This window comes from Oryctolagus cuniculus, chromosome 2, assembly GCF_964237555.1.
Source record: "Oryctolagus cuniculus chromosome 2, mOryCun1.1, whole genome shotgun sequence".
Lineage (NCBI taxonomy): Eukaryota > Metazoa > Chordata > Mammalia > Lagomorpha > Leporidae > Oryctolagus > Oryctolagus cuniculus.
In genome coordinates, this window is record NC_091433.1 from 177,252,256 (window position 1) to 177,270,931 (window position 18,676).

Below are 18,676 nucleotides of genomic sequence, written 5' to 3' on the forward strand. Positions count from 1 at the left end.
GCTGCAGCCAGCGCACCGCGCTAATCCAATGGCAGGAGCCAGGTGCTTCTCGTGGTCTCCCATGGGGTGCAGGGCCCAAGCACTTGGGCCATCCTCCACTGCACTCCCTGGCCACAGCAGAGGGCTGGCCTGGAAGAGGGGCAACCGGGACAGAATCCGGCGCCCTGACCGAGACTAGAACCTGGTGTGCCGGTGCCGCAAGGTGGAGGATTAGCCTAGTGGGCCGCGGCGCCGGCCGGAAACATTTTTTTTTAAAAAACCCCACCTAGAAATGAATTAAAACAAAAGCAAGGGGCCGGCGTTGGTGGCTCAGTGGGTTAAATCGCTGCATGCAGTGCCAGGATCCCGTATGAGCTCTGTTCAAGTCTCGGCTGCTCCGCTTTCACTCAGCTCCCTGCTGTGGCCTGGGAAAGCAGAAGATGACCCAAGTGCTTGGGCCCTGCCATCCACTTGGTAGACCCGGACAGAGCTCCAGGCTCCTGGCTTCGGCCTGGCCCAGCCCTGGCCATCATGGCCATTTGGGAGTGAACCAGCAGATGAAAGATTCTCCCTCTCCCTCTCCCTCTGTCTACATAGAAAGCGACTGTGGCAGCATGTTAAAAATTATTAAATCTTAAAAACTGAAAAAAAAAAGTTAACAAAAAGAAAGAGAACCAGCAGCTGGAGACAAGTAACCCAAAGTGCTTACCTTCCAACTGAGACCTGGCTTAGGTTAGAAAAGACAGCATTCCGAGTAGGGTGCGGATTCATTGCCAAGATTCTACCAAAGAATTAAAAGCGTGAGCTCTGGAGTTTCACATTTTGATTTAGTGTGTGGCGGTTTGTTGGGGAGAAAAGATCACAACCTAACTCTGTGGGCAGGCAGCGAGTCTGACTGAGGCGCAGCAAAGGCGGGTGACCTTCTCGATGCACAACGGCCAGGCACCGGCCATCTGCTGCCTCGACACAGCAGGATGAACTGAGTGTCAGGATTCAGGTTCCTGTGCACCAGGTGTCAGAGCAGAAGCCGCCAGTGCCACACCCTCTGGTCGTTGTTCATGGCTAGTTGCTACCCCCAGCTGCCCGGTGGCTGGCAAGAGAGAGCGGCTCCCTGTGGTCCCGCTGTGCTTGGCAGGAATGACAGCTGGTCCCGGGCCTTACTATGTTTTCCCTGTCTCCCCTGATCATGTTGGGCATAAGTAATAATGTTAATAACATATAATAATAATAGCCATGTCTTTTCTTTCAGTCCTCCCCGCCCTCTGACTAATATGAATGACACCGTGGTTAGCCACACGTCCTCCGGAGTGCCCACGCCCACCAAGAGGTATGTAGCCTCCTCCCTTGGCAATGACCCACAGCGCCCCCCACAGGAGTTCCGGAGAAGCAAAGTGGCCCCAGTGCCCGCAGGACTGTCCTGCCCGCCCCTCCGTGACTGTCTCTGAACAGGATTTTCTGCTTCCGCTCTTGTGCATCCCCTGCGGACTCACATAGAGAGCAGCCGGTCTGGCCTGCGTGGCTCCTGGGGCGAAGGTGTCGTCGGTGACAAGAGCGACAGAGGCAGGCACGGGAGGCAGGGCTGAGATGGTTTTGTCACCATGAAAAGTGTTCTTGATCATCCTGAATGTCAGCAGGTTTGCCTTTGAGTTCTGTGAGCCTCAGAGCCCATTCCTGCTTTCTGGTGGGATTCTGTAAATTGAATTAATCCCTGGGAAAACATCCGCCTTGATCGTTCTGCATCCTGTTTATGAATGTGGAAGTCGAGAAGCCTGGGCCCTCTCTCAGTTACACAGGGGTTTGCTTCAGGGTCCTTCAGAGCAGAAGTGCTGTGGACTCCTCTCTCCTCTGTGTTTAATTTACCCTTCTCCAAGATTCTCTCAGGCAGGGTTTAACAGAACTGTGTAAGACGGCTTAATTTCTGTGTGATCTAAGCTGTTCATGACGAGAGCAGAGAATTCTAAGACTCATTGCTCAAAAAGAAAGGTCCACAAAGACATTCCATCCATACCCCACCCCACCCCGCCTTCCCACCTTTCCTGGAGAAAAAATGCTGTGTGCCCCGTGTACCAGTCAATGGCTTTAGATGGTCCAGCTCCAGCCATTGCAGCCATCTGGGGAGTGAACCAGTGGATGGAAGACCTCTCTCTACCTCTGCCTCTTCTTCTCTGTAACTGACTTTTCAAATAAATCAATAAATATTAAAAAAAAAAAAAAAAAAGGAGAAGAAGGAGGGAGGGAGGGAAAAGAAAGAAATGCACATGCCCTGGGCTGCATGTGACCCAGCAAACAGGAGTCTCCGAGGCCGGATCCTGCAGTTTAGACAATCCTCCACGTTTTAGACAAGTGTTCCAGTGATTGTCATCATCAAGCAGGCTTGGTGGCCTTGGGAGGAAGCTAAGGTGTCAGCGGTGGGGCTCCCGGCAAGAGGGGACTCGGGCTCAGCAGAGCAACCTGACGGGACGACCGTGTCGGCCTGGAAGCCGGGACACTGAGCCAGGAGCACCCGCTGACAGCCTCGTGGGGACAGGGCTAGCGCAGACGGCCGGACCGCTTCCTTCAAGGGTGGTGCAGCAGGGTGCAGGTGCTGGGGCCAGACTGTCTTGCCTTGAATCCTGGTTCTCACCTGACCTTGAACACGTTTCTCTAGCTTTTTTTAAAAAAATTATTTTATTTATTTGAAAGGCAGAGAGAGAGAGAGAGAGAGAGATCTTCTATCCATTGGTTTACTCTCTAAACATCTGCAGCTGGAGCTGGGCCAGACCAAAGCCAGGAGCCAGGAGCCGCATCCAGGTCTCCTATATGGGTGTCAGGGGCCCAAGCACTTGGACCATCTTCTGCTGCTCGCCCAGACACATTAGCAGGGAGCTGGGTCAGAAGTGGAGCAGCTGGGAGTCAGTGCTCATGTGTGATCCTGGCATTGCAGCTGGCAGTTCAACCCACTACTTCACAATGTCAGCCCCCATCTTCAGCTTTTACCTATAAATTGGGGACAGTGAGATCTATCTTGAAGGGTTTATGTGAGCATTTACTATATTGCTTGTATTGGAACGAGAGAATAAGTGAGAGAAACACAGAATAATTCACGAGTAACGCCCTCTCATGGAGGAACCAAGACACTGTATGAGCACTTCAACCTCTCCCACCTGCCTAGGTTTTATAGCACCCCTTGCTTCTGTAGTTTTATGTTAAACACCCACAGCATCTAGCCCTAGACGCCGAGTCCAGGATGTTTCTGTTTCAGAGCCAGGAGGACAAGGTGAGGAATTGAAAAAACCCACCCCGTAGGTTTCCTGTTAACTTGAGGAGCACCATACATTAAGTAGGGTTTCACTGCATCTGAGGTTTTTTTTTTTTTAAGATTTTATTTATTTTATTTGAAAGGTAGAGTTACAGACAGTGAGAGGCAGAGACAGAGAGAGAGAGGTCTTCCTTCCATTGGTTCACTCCCCAGCTGGCCACAATGGCCGGAGCTGCGCCGATCCGAAGCCAGGAGCCAGGAGCTTCTTCCTGGTCTCCCATGTGGGTGCAGAGGTCCAAGCACTTGGGCCATCTTTTACTGCTTTCCCAGGCCATAGCAGAGAGCTGGATGGGAAGTGGAGCAGTCAGGACTAGAACCGGCACCCATATGGGATGCCAGCACCACGGGCAGAGGATTAACCTGCTGTGCCATGGCGCTGGCCCCTGCATCTGAGTTCTTCTCTTCGTTTGCCATGTTAGCACTCGTGCTGAGCAACGGGGCGGCAGATGGGATGTGCCACACTCAGTGACTGACAGGAGCTGCCGGATGTCAGAGGGCGCATCTCTCTGGCCAGCATTTTCCTGCCTGACAAGACAGAAAGAAGGGACTGGGAAGCAATGCAATACTGAACACAGCTGCCTCGGCAGAAGGACTAACCTTTAGGCTCCATTCTTTGAAAAGAATGTTTACTTACTCATTTTCATCTATGTGAAAGGCAGAGCAACAGAGAAAGAGGAGAGAGATTTTCTGTTTACTGGTTCACTCCCCCAAATGCCTGCATCTGTCAGGGTTAGGCCAAGCTAAAGCCAGGGTCCTGGATCTGAATCCATGTCTTTCACATAGGTGGCAGGGACCCGAGTACTGGCGCCACCACCTGCTCCCTCCCAGGGTGTGCGTTAGCAGGAAGCTGGACCGAGAGCAGAGCCAGAACTTGAACCCAGGCACTGCAGTACAGGCGGTGGGCTCCCCAGGTGGTCCCTTAAGCACTGCACCAAACACCTACTCATGTTGTATTTTTGTAAAGTCATAAACCTTGGCCAGCGCCGCAGCTCACTTGGCTAATCCTCCGCCTGTGGCACCGGCACCCCGGGTTCTAGTCCCAGTTGGGGTGCCGGATTCTGTCCCCGTTGCCCCTCTTCCAGGCCAGCTCTCTGCTGTGGCCCGGGAGTGCAGTGGAGGATGGCCCAAGTGCTTGGGCCCTGCACCCGCATGGGAGACCAGGAGGAAGCACCTGGCTCCTGGCTCCTGGCTTTGGATCTGCGCAGCGCCATTTTGGGGGTGAACCAATGGCAAAGGAAGACCTTTCTCTCTGTCTCTCTCTCTCTCTCACTGTCTAACTCTGCCTGTAAAAAAAAAAAAAAAAAAAAAAAGGAAAAATAAGTCATAAACCTTATATTCAGGCCAATATGGGAAACAATGTTAACTTTTTAAAAATTTATATTGTGTTCTAAAGCTTTAGCTTTAGTAACTGGTAAATAAAACCTTTACAGCCATGTGGGAATTTGGTGTGACTTTGGCAATAACAAAAACCTCCATAAGGAATCCTTTTTGCTTTGTGCATTTAGTTGGTATTTGTTACAGCTCTTGCAGTGTCAGGTCTTCAGATCTGATTTTCAAGGCAGTAACCCACAAGGCATAGGCAAGCGCAGGAAGGAAGGGACATCAGGTGAGCAAGGATCCCAGAGCAGCTGTGGCGCAGTGGGTTAAAGCCCTGGCCTGAAGCACCGGCATCCCATATGGACCGCCTTCCACTGCTTTCCCAGGCACATTAGCAGAGAGCTGGGTTGGAAGTGGAGCAGCTGAGATGAACTGGTGCCCATATGGGATGCCGGCATTGCAAGCGGCAGCTTAACCTGCTGCACCACAACGTGGGCCCGACTGCCAGGGATCTTAAGAGCAGGATCTTGTCAGTTAGGGCTCTTTTACTGTAACATGTGCTTCACAAGAAGGACCAGAAGCTATCACCGTGTAAACATCACTTCTGAGCTGCAGAAACAACCCCGTGAAGGGCTGAGTTGTGCGCCAGCATGAACGTGGCTTCTGGACTGAGCTCAAAGGCTGTTAACTCGTCAGCCGCGGAGCAGAGAAGCCCAACAAGGACTGCTCTCTGCTGGCTGCTTCAGTTCAGAAAGAGGAGGGCCACAGAGATGTCGGGGAAACTGAGAAGGGAAGCAGGAAACTGGTCAGGCCGGAAGCAGCCGCCGTCTACCGACTCGCCTCCCAGCTGTGAAATGAGGAATATAGCATTCATTGACGAGCAAGAACGCAGGAGGGTTTCCAGAAACAACCAGCACCTGTGACTTCTCAAGAACTGTGTTGTGAAAGAGGGAAAGGCAGTCATTGGAAACGAACCCGTACTTGCCGGGAACGGCAGGGCCCTCGCTGCAGCAGGTGTCGGAGGCCCGGAGTCCGCTTCCAGTCAAGGTTGTAAACCCTGCCCCGTTTCAAACTCAGCAGTACAGTCAAAAAGCTCGGCCGTCTCCAAGTCCATGCTTAAAAAGTGGAGTCTGAAAACTTGAAGCGGACAGAAGCATCGGAGCAGCAGCCTCCTCGTCCCCCCGTCAGGCGCAAGGTCCCGAGCTCGAGCAGGTGGCAGGCATGACAGGTGTTGCGGGAGAGCGCGCAGGGCCGGGGCGGGCAGGTTCGGAATCGGTGCTTGTGGGCTGCGAGGGTGCAGAGATTGTGGATCTGGGAAATGGAGGTGGGCCCTGTAGGTTTTGGGTGTGAGGGGCTGAGGAAGAAGGTGGCCAGGCTGCCTCCTGACTCGAGTTACTGCACTTGTGACCAAAGAGGACAATTCTGACCAGAAGAAGCAAAGTCAGCTCGATTAGAGGATCCCGTGGGACATGGAGGGGTCAAGCCACAGCGAGTTCCTGTCACCCAGATGCTCCAGCTCCCTGGGATAGCAGCAGCGGGCGTGCGAGTGGCCAGTAGAGCCTGCCACGCACACACAGCCTTCTCTCTGCCAGCCTGCACGCTCCTGCCCCTTGTCTCTCTCTCCACCGTCTCTTTCTCTGGGGCATTTCAAAAAGTCCATGGAAAAGAGACTAGACGCCTTCTCTTTCATTAGGGTTTCTTAGCCTAGTTTCACAGATGCCCTGAGGCTTTTAACTGGAAACACCCCTTAACCTCGTCTCCTCTCGAGGTGTTAACTCAGTACCGTGGCTGCACGTGTAGCAAAGGTTCCTGAGGCAGGGCTGGGGTCCTGTGCAGCCAGCTTAGACCCACGGCGTTTAATCGTAGATGTTTTCCTCTCCTTTTAATATCAAACTTTAAAAACACCCCGGCTTACCTTGGCCAGTAAAGCAGACGTTTAAAGAAAATCCGTGCTGAGACATGTCTGCCCTTTCTCAGGACACCCCAGTCTACTGCCCACTTCGCCCCAACCCCAGTCTTCTTGCAGCCAGAGGGAGGGCTCCGCGAGGCAAGGCGGCTATCCTGGTAAGGCCGCTCCTTTCTGCACCACCTCTAGGAGCACGGAAGTGCAGTGTGCTACCCAGGACAGGAGCCGCCAGCCGCCCGTGCCCGCTGAGCCTGGACCCGTGGCTGAGTCTGTTGGAGTTGGCATTCACAAGCCATGTGCCAGCCGCCCGTGCCCGCTGAGCCTGGACCCGTGGCTGAGTCTGTTGGAGTTGGCATTCACAAGCCACGTGCAGCTGGCGGCGGCAGCTCCTCCAGAAGACACTGCTGCTGCCTCAGAGCGGCTCTCCAGCCACTCCCGGGCCGACCCTCGCTGGCCTGCGCAGCCTCCCTCTCCACCTGCAACTGCTTTCAAAAGCACCTGCAGTTCCCCCAAGCAGCTTGCTGCTAACACCATGTCTGCCTGGAGTACCTCCCGTCTCCCTGCCTCTGTCGTCTAATTCTTCCTCCTCGGTTAGTTCAGGAAGCCCTCCCGGACACCTGTTCATTCTCCTGCTGTGATCCAGAGCGTCTTAGATGCATCATTGCATTACAGTTACTTTCCAGACAGCGAGGGCTCCCCAGGCCTTATTCAGGGACAGTCCCCTCTCTAGTACCTCCTGTGCTCGGGGAGCGCTTTGCTTTCCCAGCTATTTCAAGCCTGTTTATTCTACCCAGATCAGAGAAATAAACGAGAAGGAAGCTATTCTGTTTTACACACACACACACACACACACACACACTATTGCATGACATTACATATGGGAAGTAAGACTGATGGCTGGAATTTTATGTGAATTAAGCCCAACCATTGATTGGCAAAGGGTGCTTAACCTCACTGAGCTTACGTAAGGAAGAGGAGGCATAGATAGGGAGCCCGGAGAGAAGCAGCAGCGGTACGTGTTTTCTCTCTCATTACGATTTTTATTTGGTAAGGATTTTTTTGTATTGGGAAGGAGGTCATTGGGCAAATTCAGGACTGCCACCCCCTCCCCATTCCACCAGGATGGGGCTCCAGGTAGAAAGGGGCAGTGCTGGACAACGTAGTGCGGCGCGGGCACACAGGCAGGGAGCTGTGAGCGGATTTCTTCCCCCGACTCCCCCCATTCCTGGTAGGACATGGTCTTTGAGGGAGGTGCGGTGAGGGCGTCTCAGAGCTCTGTGAAGCTGCGGCTCTGCACTCATGCCTGCCACCCTGCTGCTTGTGGTGGCAGCGGGAGACTGCCCTCAGTTACTGTTGTATCACCCTGGGACACAAGAGCTCCGCTGGGAAATGTGTGGCCCTCGGTGCCACCCCCTGCTCTGCACTCACACCAGGGCCTCCTGGCCGCAGTCACATGATTCTGTGTGCCTGGGCTTTATAGTTAGTTAGTTACTTGTTTATTTGAAAAGGAGAGACAGATGTTTTCACTTACGTGTGTGTGACCTGGGACAACCACCTTCCCTGGCAAACCCACGTCTCCTCCTCTGCTTCATCGCCGAGAAGGGCAGCGTGGTCCACCTCTCACCAGAGCCAGAAACGGGAATCTTCTGAGTTCCTCGTCTCTTCCCTGCTACCACGCAACCAGCTAGTTGCTAAGTCACTGGTTTTTATCTTTATTGCAGTATAATTTATGTACAGAAAATTCGCCAAGTGTTTACTTTGATGAGTTTAGACATGTGTGCACAGCTTCACACGTCACAACTGACTTTTTTTCCCTCTGAATATCTCGTCACTGTGCTCCAAGCCCCCGCCCCCGCCAGAGCCGCCTCCCAGAGCCCTTGGGCTTCTCCTCTGCCCCCCCGCCCCCACCAGAGCCCCCTCCCAGAATCCCTGAGTTTCTCCTTTGCCCCCCTACCCCCACCAGAGCCCCCTCCCAGAGCCCCTAGGCTTCTCCTCTGCCCCCCACTCCCCCACCAGAGCCCCCTCCCAGAATCCCTGGCTTCTCATCTGCCCCCCCGCCCCCACCAGAGCCCCCTCCCAGAATCCCTGAGTTTCTCCTCTGCCCCCCTGCCGCCGCCAGAGCCCCCTCCCAGAGCCCCTAGGCTTCTCCTCTGCCCCCCGCCCCCACCAGAGCCCCCTCCCCGAGCCCCTGGCTTCTCCTCTGCCCCCCCCCGCCCCCACCAGAGCCCCCTCCCGAGCCCCTGGCTTCTCTGCCACCACCAGAGCCCCCTCTCATAATCCCTGGGCTTCTCTTCTGCCCCCCCCCACCAGAGCCCCCTCCCAGAGCCCCTGGGCTTCTCTTCTGCCCCACCCCCACCCCGCCGGAGCCCCCTCCCGAACCCCTGGGCTTCTCTGCCCCCACCCCGTCTCCCTCTTGCACTGTAGATGCTCATCTTGCAGCAGCTGTGTCTGGTCCTGACATTCCTCTGCTTTCGACGCAGGAACACCTGTCACTCCAGTTCTTTCCTTTGGCTGTCGGGCCTTTCAGAGCTCCCTGGTTGTCTCCCCAGCCCTGTTTTCCCGTGCTGTCCCCTGCCTTGCAAGCTTCAGTCATCCTGGAGTCTTCTCGGTGCCCAGAATGTAAGAAAGCCCTCTCCCCTTGGAGGAGAGGAGTTCCCACGGCACTCCCTCTGCCTGGAGCCTTGCTGACCACCATTCGTCATCCACGCCTCACTGGAACGTGACTTTCTGGGGGAGGACCTCTCTGAGGTCCTGGATTAGGTGCTGACTCTTGTTATGATATCCCTCAAACTTTTTTAGTTACTTTGCATGTTATTTCAAAGGTTGAGAGACAGACAGTGACGTATCCACTGATTCACTCCCCAAATGCCTGGAACAGCCAGGGTTGGGCCAGGCTGAAACCAGGAGCCTAGAATTCCATCTGGGTCTCCTACGTAGGTGGCAATAACTTCAGGCATGGCCTGCTGCCTCCCCAGCTATGCATTATCATGAGATCGGATTGGAAGCGAGTTGCCAGGCTTTGAACCAGACCCTCCAGTATGAAATGTGGGTGTCCCAAGCTGCATCAAATAGCTGCCCCTGTTTTTAATTTTATGTATGTATTTATTTTATTTGAGAAAGAGACATAGATCTCCATCTGCTGGTTCACTCCTCGAATGCCCACAACAGCAGGGGCCAGATCAGGCTGAAGCCATGGGCCAGGAGCTCAGTCCTGTTCTTCCACATGAATGGCAGAGACTGCCTGAGCCATCCATCACCTGCTGCCCCTGTGTGCCTTAGCAAGAAGCTGGAGTCAGGAGCGAAACCAGGACTCAGACCCCGGCACACCAATACAGGGTGCAGGTGTGCACTGGTGGCTTAACTGCTATGCCAGCACCCACCCCAAACGTCCTTCTATAACGTCAGCTACACTAATGCCAGCGTAGTCTTCAAGACTGCACTTCACGGGCACGGGGCCATGTTTGTTTACTTGTCACCACAGGGTAGTACCTGGTACATAACAGACACCCAGTAAATACACTGAAGCTGCAGTACAACTACGTGTTTGTTGTTTGACTGCCCTGTGTGAGCAGTTCAGTCTTGTCTCCCAACGAAATTCTACCTGTGACTACACTGAACTGGATGCACTTGTAGCTTAGCTTTACACAAAATTCATTATCTTGCTTTCCAAGCTCATAAGCAAACGTGGTAGGACTTATCCCTGGGGGCGGTGTTGTGCCACAGCAGGTTAGGGTGCTGCTTGGAAGCGGGCACCTTGTATGAGGGCAGCTGTTCCTGCTGATGCGCCTGGGAGAGCAGTGGAGGATGGCGCAGTTACCTAGGGCCCTGCACCGTGTGGGAGGCCTGGATGGAGTTCTTGGCTTCAGGCTTCGGCCTGCCCTAACCTGGTTGTTTCAGCCATTTGGGGAGGGAACCAGTGGAGACAAGATCCCTTTCTCTCTCTCTCTCTCTCTCTCTCTCTCTCTCTCTCTCTTTCTCTCTCTCTCTCTTTGTCATTCATCTCTTCTTCTGTTCTGCCCTTCAAACACGTAATAATTTTTTAAAACATAAGAACTTTCCTAAAATAGCCACGTTAAAGACACTGTCATTGACTGAGAACCCAAACTCACCTTCATGAGCTGCACAGACAGAGGGCAGGACAGAGTGGTACTTTCCTTGGGCAGTGTTATGGAGGGAGGGGGGAAGAGAGAGAGAGAGAATGCCCCATCTGATGATTCACTCCCCAGATGTCCACAGCAGCCGGGCTGGGTGGAAGCCGGGAGCTGGGAATTCAGTCCAGGTCCCCCACGTGTGTTGTAGGAGCCCAGCTACTTGAGCCTTTATGGCTGCCTCCAGGAGTCTGCATCAGCAGGAAGCTGGAGCCAGAGCCAACTGTGGAACCGAGGTGCTCCAGTGTCCGCTGTCTTAGTGCCATTTTAACCACTAGTTCAAATGCCTACCACTGCTTATTTCTTAACCTTTAACTTGACTTATTTGGTCTCTGATTAGACCACAAAGCCCAGTCACTTGCTTGGTTCCTTTAGGATTCCTATTCTTGTGCTTTGGCCCTAGTCACTGTGTAGGCTTTTATCTGCAAGATGTTACCGTACTTACCTTCGAATCCAGACCAAACTGAGGAGCAATTGAGATCTGTGTGGACCTCAACGTTTACAACCACAAGTCTGGCGGGGACCATGCAGCCCCCAGTGGTCCGGTCGCATCAGGAGCACCCAAGGGTTGGTCCTGGACTAAAGAGGTAAACCTCAGAGCTTTCTCCCCTGTGTCGCTCTAACAGTGAGGAAGGATGCAGCTGTCATTCTTAGGCACATCCATCACGGTGAATTCCTACAGCTGCCCAAAACTCATAGAAGGCTCTAGAACCAGGTTGGGAATCAAAATTAATGTGGCTCTAGGCCCGTTTAGTTTCTAACAACGACCCAGATTCAGGGATACAGGACAAATATTGTCCTGGTACACAGGTGGCAGAGCACGTCCCAGCCACTGTAGTGTCTGCACTGGGGCAGGGATTGGTGAGCCACAGCCCTCAGCTGGCAGCCTGCTGTGTAAATAAAGTTTTATTGGGACACAGCCATGTCTGTTCATTCACTTATCACCCATGGCTGCTTTTCTTGTAATGACGGATCGAATGGTTACAACAGAAGTCCTGTGGTCCTTTGAGAAAAACAAGCATTTCATTTCTTCTTGGATTCAGAATAAGGATGTTAGACGCAGTGTAACTCTGAAGACTATTTTTAGTCGTTAGAATCTCACAGCCAATAACAGCTACTTCAGAAGTCAGCGTGTTCTTGCTGATTTTGGCTTCAGAGTAGAAAAACCATGAAATCCGATCACATCAGTGTGGGGAGCAACTGGGAGCAACTCGGACTAGACTAAGTTACTGGAATTAAGACTTATTCTATGCATCTGCTCTCCCACAATATGGCGCTGGGAGAGGAGGAAACAGCTTCTACACAGCTGCCTCCAGTTCAACCAATAAACAGCAGGACCTGCTCCTGATTGGAGGAGAGCAGCGTACTTGGCGTGTGGGCAGCCGAGTTGGGATTGGTGGAAGAGGACTATAAAGGAGGAGAGAGACAACATGCATGAGGAACATCTAAAAGGAACATCTATCTGAAGGAACACCTGAGCAGCCCCCGAGAGAGCTGGCCGGCGGTGTGCCACTCCCCCGCGGAAGTGGGGAAAGTGGCGGGGGGAACCGCCCTTCCACGGAGGTGGAAGGGTCGGTAACCAACCCGGGAAGAACCAGCAGCAAACCTAGGGAGGGCCGAGCAGACAAAAGAACAGTGCAGGGTCCTGTGTCGTTCCTCCACGAAGAGGGGGAGCGACATAATGGTGCCGTGACTCGGATATGAAGCCTAGGCAGGGTTTAGTGTCGTTCCTCCACGAAGAGGGGGAGCGACACATCAGGAGTAGGAGGCCTTTCCATCCACTGCATTAGTAGTGGACATAATCAACGATACAGAATTGGGCTCCCCTGGAGCTTAGAAAACAGGCACCAAGACACATCCTCATTGTCTCACTTGAACATGCACAGGGGCGTGGTGAGGCGGGAGATGGGTGTGGCCGAGCGTTTGAGTTCCCAAGGAATTAGAGAGTGTGATGGCCACCCTTACTGAGAGAGCAGCCAGGAGCTGGGAGGAGCCCGTCCACTGAGGAGGACGATGTGAGAAAGTGATCGTCCCACCAGAGCTCACCCAGTGCGTGAGAGGTCGCTTTCCGTCTGCCTCTCTGGGACTGGCGCCCCTTCCTCTGAAACAGTGATTGCCAGAATTACACTGCGGGAGCGGAAGTCAGTTCTACTCTCTTCAATTCTGTTGTAACAAAACTTCGTAATGACCTCCAAGTTACGGACTTGCACTTACACTTCAGTTTCAAATGTAGTAACTGAGGTACCACGAGAAGGATCTCACTCTACTCACTCCAAGGACAGAAATGAGGATGCAGCTTAAACTTCTCCCTCAAATGGTGTCTTCCCAAACGCAGGTCAGCCCCCAGTTCTCGGTGTTCGGGCCCCCGGTGCCCGTGTGTCCGCAGGGCTTACCTGTCTGCATGATCGTGGGTTGGGCGTCCCCACCCTCTGCTGCTGACACCTGCGGTTTATTCCTGTCCTTCACTGTGGCCAACTCCAATCAGAGAAGACTTGGTGTTGGGGAAAGAGCGGGAGTGTGAACTCAGACCTTGGCCCAGGGGCTGGCTTTGTCACCCACTTGCTGCGTGAGCCCTTTGTAGTCAGCTGCCTCTCTGATGAGTCGCACCCTCTTCGGGAGTGGTTTGTTCGTCACACAGACACCTCCCCAGCACCTGATCCGTGCCAGCGCTTTCAGGAGGTGGTGACTTGGCTGCGTGGAAGTGAGTCCCTGCTTCCACGTAGCTTCACTCTAGGGGAGACAGCAGATGCCATAATTCTGCAAGTAAGCGTAGTGACGAGGGCTGTGCAGGCCAGTGAGCCAGGCAGTAGCGAGGTTTCGATTTAGATGGGATGGTGCGGGAGGACTCTGGAGAGGTGACCCTGAGGGTGTGAGAAGGGACTAGGGGGCAGAATGGTTCCAACGTTGGAGTGAACCTGGGCTTTTCCTGGGACAGCTAAAAGGCTGGTGTGACGGAGGCAGTGACCAGAGGGACGAATGTAGGAGACTCGATTAGGGATGTAGCTGGGGACCAGGTCATTTGATTTTTTAAACAAATAATTTAAAAATAAATGTTATTTTTAGAATAGTGTTAGATTTAAAGAAGAAAATGAAAAGATAGTACAGCCGGCTCCTACACTCCCCCGTTTCCTCCAGACTGACATCGGACGTTGCCCGGGTGCGGGTTCCCACGGCAGCAGCGTCAGCACATGGCAATGAACTCCAGGCCCTAGTCTGCCCTCCAGTGTCCGTCACAGATGCCCCTGGCTGTCGGCAGCTCTTGCAGGCTGAGTCCTGTTACGCACCTGAGCCCTTCCTAACTTTCTAGCATCACAGCTTGCTGGGCTCCTCTGGTGTATTCCCTGCCCCAGCCTCGGAATGAGGCAGCTCCCTAAGGATCCTGGGCTCCTTGTCTTGGGGAATGGTGTTAGAACCCCGTCTCTGTGAACACCTGTCCGTGGGTGTTCTCTGTCCCTCGGTATCTGCACCAGGCTACACACGAGTTACCCTGGAGGGCCCGGCTCCACTCCAGTACCACGTGGTCTCACCTCGCAGCTCCCTCCCTCCTGCCGTCCGATGTCCATGCACATGTTTGTTCAGCGCTGGCAGCACGTGTGGCAGTTTCAGAATTATTGTCAGGAACCGTGATTTATTCTAAAGCAGTTCTTTTGAGATATAACTCATGCAGTGGAAAATCCATCCATTCAGGAGGTACAAGTCCGTGGGTTTTAGTATCTACAGCTGTGCAGCCATCGCCACGGTCAATTTAGAACATTCCTATCACCCCAAAATTGATTTCCTGCTAGAAGATCGCTCAGTGCGGTGTGAAGAATCGGCAGGAGGGGACAAGAATGGAGGACGAGAGGCCAGTTGCGAGGGTTGCGAGCGCTGTTGGCGTAGTGTAAGTGAAACGTGCTGTGAAATTTTGGGTAAGTTATGGCAGCAGTGGAGGTGGGAACAAAATGGAGCCAACAGCTTAACAAGTGGATGCAGGTGCAGGTGTGGCTGGCTGGGTGGGTGGTGATGCTGGTCAGCTTAGGGGCTAGCAGGCGAGGAAGTGGGGGGCATGGGGAGAACTTGTCAGGGCTGAGGTGCCAGCAGGGCAGCCCCTGGGAGGTGTTGAACAGGCCGTGAGACACCGGGTTCTGGAGCTCAGGGGAGAGGTCCGGGCTGGAGGTGTGGGACTGTGAGCTTCACAGTAACTCAGCGAACAGAACACGTCAGGGAGCATCTGACAGGTCTCGGGTGCCCGTGGATCCCGGCAGCTGCAGCTGCGTGCCAGGGGCTTCGATGACATTATCTTAGTCAATCCCCCAACACCGTATGAAGTAACCATACAGGGGGAAGACATTTTGTGTCATTTTATAGACGAATGGTCTAAATCAGAGGTTACTGTCCAAGTTCGCGCAGCGAGTGAGTGCTGGAGGACCGGTCAAAGCCCGGCGCCCAGGCTCTGAATTGCTGCGCGCTGCTGCCTCCGACTTGAGAGATCCTGGTTGCCAGCTGCTACAGGCGCTCACCTGTCTGCGCTGCCCAGTCCTCATCTCTCCTCCCGCCGTCCTCATTCCCGTCCCCACGGTGTGCCTCTTAGTCCTTGTACGCCACCACCAGACATTCTGCCAAAACCACGAGACGCCCGGAGAGCGGCTCTCACGCTTTGTGTCCCTCTAGAGGCCTGCACACCTGTCTCCAATGCGGGTTCCGGGCCCCATTCCCAGAATGATGCAGCAGAATCCTGGGGCCCCTGGAGGAGGCCCCCTGGGGAAAGCGCTTTTCTAGAACAGTTGACCCCATCAGGACCACAGCTGGGATGCCCTGGGCAGGAACCGTATTCCTGTCATTGTTCCTTTTCGGCCCTGGGGCTCATTCTCCTGGCCCTTGCTGTGGCTGAGCTTGCTGGTTGGGTACGGTTTTATTACATCCTCTAGAGGACCTTGTCCTCTGTCGTCACACTGAATCTGTTTGCAGTTTGGCAATTCTTCGTGTGACCTTCTCCTTCCTGCTAGGCTGTTGCCACCTTGCAAGCAGCAGCTGTGCCTGTCTCGCCTGCTAGCTGTCTGTGTGGAGCGTGACACCTCCTGGGTGCCCCGCACGTGGCCTCAGATGCCCCGTTCCCGCCAGAAGCGCCAACAGAGCTGTTGCATATTTAGGTGTGAATATCACCATCCTTTGTGGACTGAGTTCACATTAGACATCTTAGAAATAGAACAGCTATTTTATTTTTTTTAGGAAAACATTCTGAATTATAAGATCTTGATCTTACTTTTGGAAAACAAATGTCTAAAACAAAACCTATGTGTAAGTAATACATATATTTTATCAAAAACTAGGAGTTAAAATTTTTTTAAAAAATCTTGGAAAGCAGATACAACTTGGAAAGTGAGTATAGCAACATAACATCTCACACCCCCAAAACATACATAACATACATAACACTATAACATCCCACACCCCCAAAGCATACATAACAACGTAACATCACACACACCCCCAAAACATACATAACATACATAACACTGTAACATCCCACACCCCCAAAGCATACATAACATACATAACAATGTAACATCCCACTACCCCAAAACACTATTGGGAATTCCTGGTGCTTAGTTTCCTGCCTCCCATAGGCAGCTGCTAACAATGCTTCTCACTCTGGCTTCAGTGACTGATTATCTGGCAGAAGCCGCTCTTTCTGAGTAGCAGCCTTCCTGTAACCTGACGGAGTTTTAGTCAACTTTTGCATCCTATTTCACTGAAAAAAAAGTTAGAAAAGTAATTCCCTCAGCTCCTTTGCCTTTGCACTCACCTGTGTCAGTCCCACACCTGGGCCCCCTCTCCCTGCAGAGACCTGCACCTCATTGGCACTCATGAGCACCAGACACTGGTCCCCTCTGTCTCTTGTGTCATCTTTTTTACCTCCTTCTCCCCTGGATCTTTCCCATTACCTCTTTTGAAAAAAAAAAAATTCTTCTAAACCCTGTCTAGGTCTCAGTTCCCCCTCTTGCTGCCCCTACAGTTCTCTCTCCCATTTCAGAAAATCTTCTTGAAAGAGTTATCTCGGTGCTGGTGCTGTGGCATAGTGGGTTAAGGCGCCACCTACAGTGCTAGCATCCCATGTGAGCACTTCCACTTCCAATCCAGCTCCCTGTTAATGCACCTGGGAAAGCAGCAGGAGATGGCCCAAGGACTTGGGCACCTCCTGGGAGACTCAGAAGAAGCTCCTGGCTCCTGGCTTAGACCTGGCCCAATCTCACCTCTTTTGAAAACCCTGATGTACCTTCCATCAGATTAAAAGCTGACAGCCTTGCAGTGGCCCACAAGGTTGTACAGAGTACTTCTCTGTCATGAAGAAGCAGTTTTGCTTTAATGTAAGTTTGAGGTGGACTAATCCTTTCTAAAACTATGATTAAAAAAAAAATTGCTATTGGCCAGTGTTGCAGCACAGCAGGCTAAGCCACTGCCTGTGACATCGGCATCTCAGGTTGGAGGGCTGGGTCAAGTTCCGGCTGCCCCACTTCCCATCCAGCTCCCTACTAATGTGCCTGGGAAGTAGGGAAGAGGCTCAAGTCTTTGGGCCGCTGCACTCGCGTGGGAGACCCAGATATAGTTCCTGGCTCCTGACTTCAGCCTAGCCAAGTCCTGGTGATTGTGGCCATTTGGGGAGTGGGCCAGGAAGTGGAAAATCTCTTTCTCTATATGTCTCTCCTTCTCTCTCTCTTTCAAATAAATAAATCTTTCTAAAAAATGAAATACTACAGAGATAACTTCCACTGTGGTTTTTGTGAAGTAACAGATTAGCTGCCCCACTACAAGTTACTGGAAAACTAGTCGGCATATAAGAAATGCTTTTCAGAAATTAGACAACAAACAGTACAGGGCTGATCCCTGAGGGGAGGGAAGCAAATGAGGAGAGTCTTGTGGTTGCTCCAGCTTCCTGCCTGGAGGGGTTTGCATAGACACAAGTGTGGGATCCACGCAGAGCAAGGCAGTCTAGCTGAGATAAAGAAACAGATATTGAAGTGAAGTCTGGGGAGGCTGGAATTTGTCAGGCAGAATTCCAGAGAGGAGGGAGGAAGCTGTGTAGGGAAAGAGCTGTGTACATCTACATGGAGACCTCCGTGAGTCTTCTCTGTATTCTCACAGAAGGAGCTCTGTGGACATTTGAGTTCCCACTCACCGGAGTAGAGGGCCATCATTTAATACTTTGGATATTCTGTAAAGACCCCAGAGAGGCTCTGCTTCAGAAGCAGGTGAAAATAACCCTAAGTAAAGAGTATTCTAGGGATGCGCCAATGAAGGCTGAACACAAACACTGAAAGTATCAAGCTGGGACAGAAGTAAATGAACTGACTTTGAGACTTTTTAGAAGAAGACAACAAAATCCAGACATCCAACAATATACTTCACCATTTCCATGATCCAGTAAAAAATAACAGTTAAGATGTTGGAAAGTATGACCTGTAACCAGGAAAAAAATTTGTCAGTGTAAACAGAACCAGACAGACAGACATGGTGCAGTTTGCCAACAGGGACCTTTAAACAATCATGATGGATATCAAGAATATAAAGGAAAATGTGAACATATTGAGAAGTGAAATTGAAGAAATAAGAAGAAGCAAGTAGGGGCCAGTGCTATGGTGTAGTAGGTAAAGCCGCTGCCACTGCCAACATTCCATATGGGTGCCAGTTTGAGTCCCGGCAATCCACTTCTGATCCAGCTCTCTGCTGTGGCCTGAGAAAGCAGTAGAGGATGGACCAAGTCCTTGGGCCCCTGCACCCACATGAGAGACCTGGAAGAATCTCCTGGCTCCTGGCTTCAGATTGGCGCAGCTCCAGCTGTTGTGGCCAATTGGGAAGTGAACCAGTGGATGGAAAATGGAAGTGTGTGTCTCTCTCTCTGCCTCTGCCTCTCTGTAACTCTTTCAAATAAATAAGTAAATCTTTAAAATAATAAAAAAGAACCAAATATAAATGTAACTGGAACCTTCTACCTACATATTTGATTTCAATAAACATTTTAAATAAAAAAGGAAAGTCTCAGAGTTAAAG

General features: G+C 52.3%; 1 protein-coding gene across 21 annotated transcripts in view; it reads left to right on the forward strand.

Annotated features, from left to right (window-relative positions):
* DTNB (dystrobrevin beta) overlaps window positions 1–18,676 on the forward strand; it is a 252,848-nt gene that overhangs the window by 165,785 nt on the left and 68,387 nt on the right. For all 21 annotated transcript variants that reach the window (XR_007918316.2, XR_007918317.2, XM_051843156.2 and 18 more), the window contains one exon: window positions 1,229–1,306. Coding sequence is in view for 19 of the 21 variants with exons in the window: in XM_051843156.2 (XP_051699116.1) it covers window positions 1,229–1,306 (78 nt within the window). In the remaining 2 variants the exon portion in view is untranslated. The remainder of the gene's footprint in view (window positions 1–1,228; window positions 1,307–18,676) is intronic.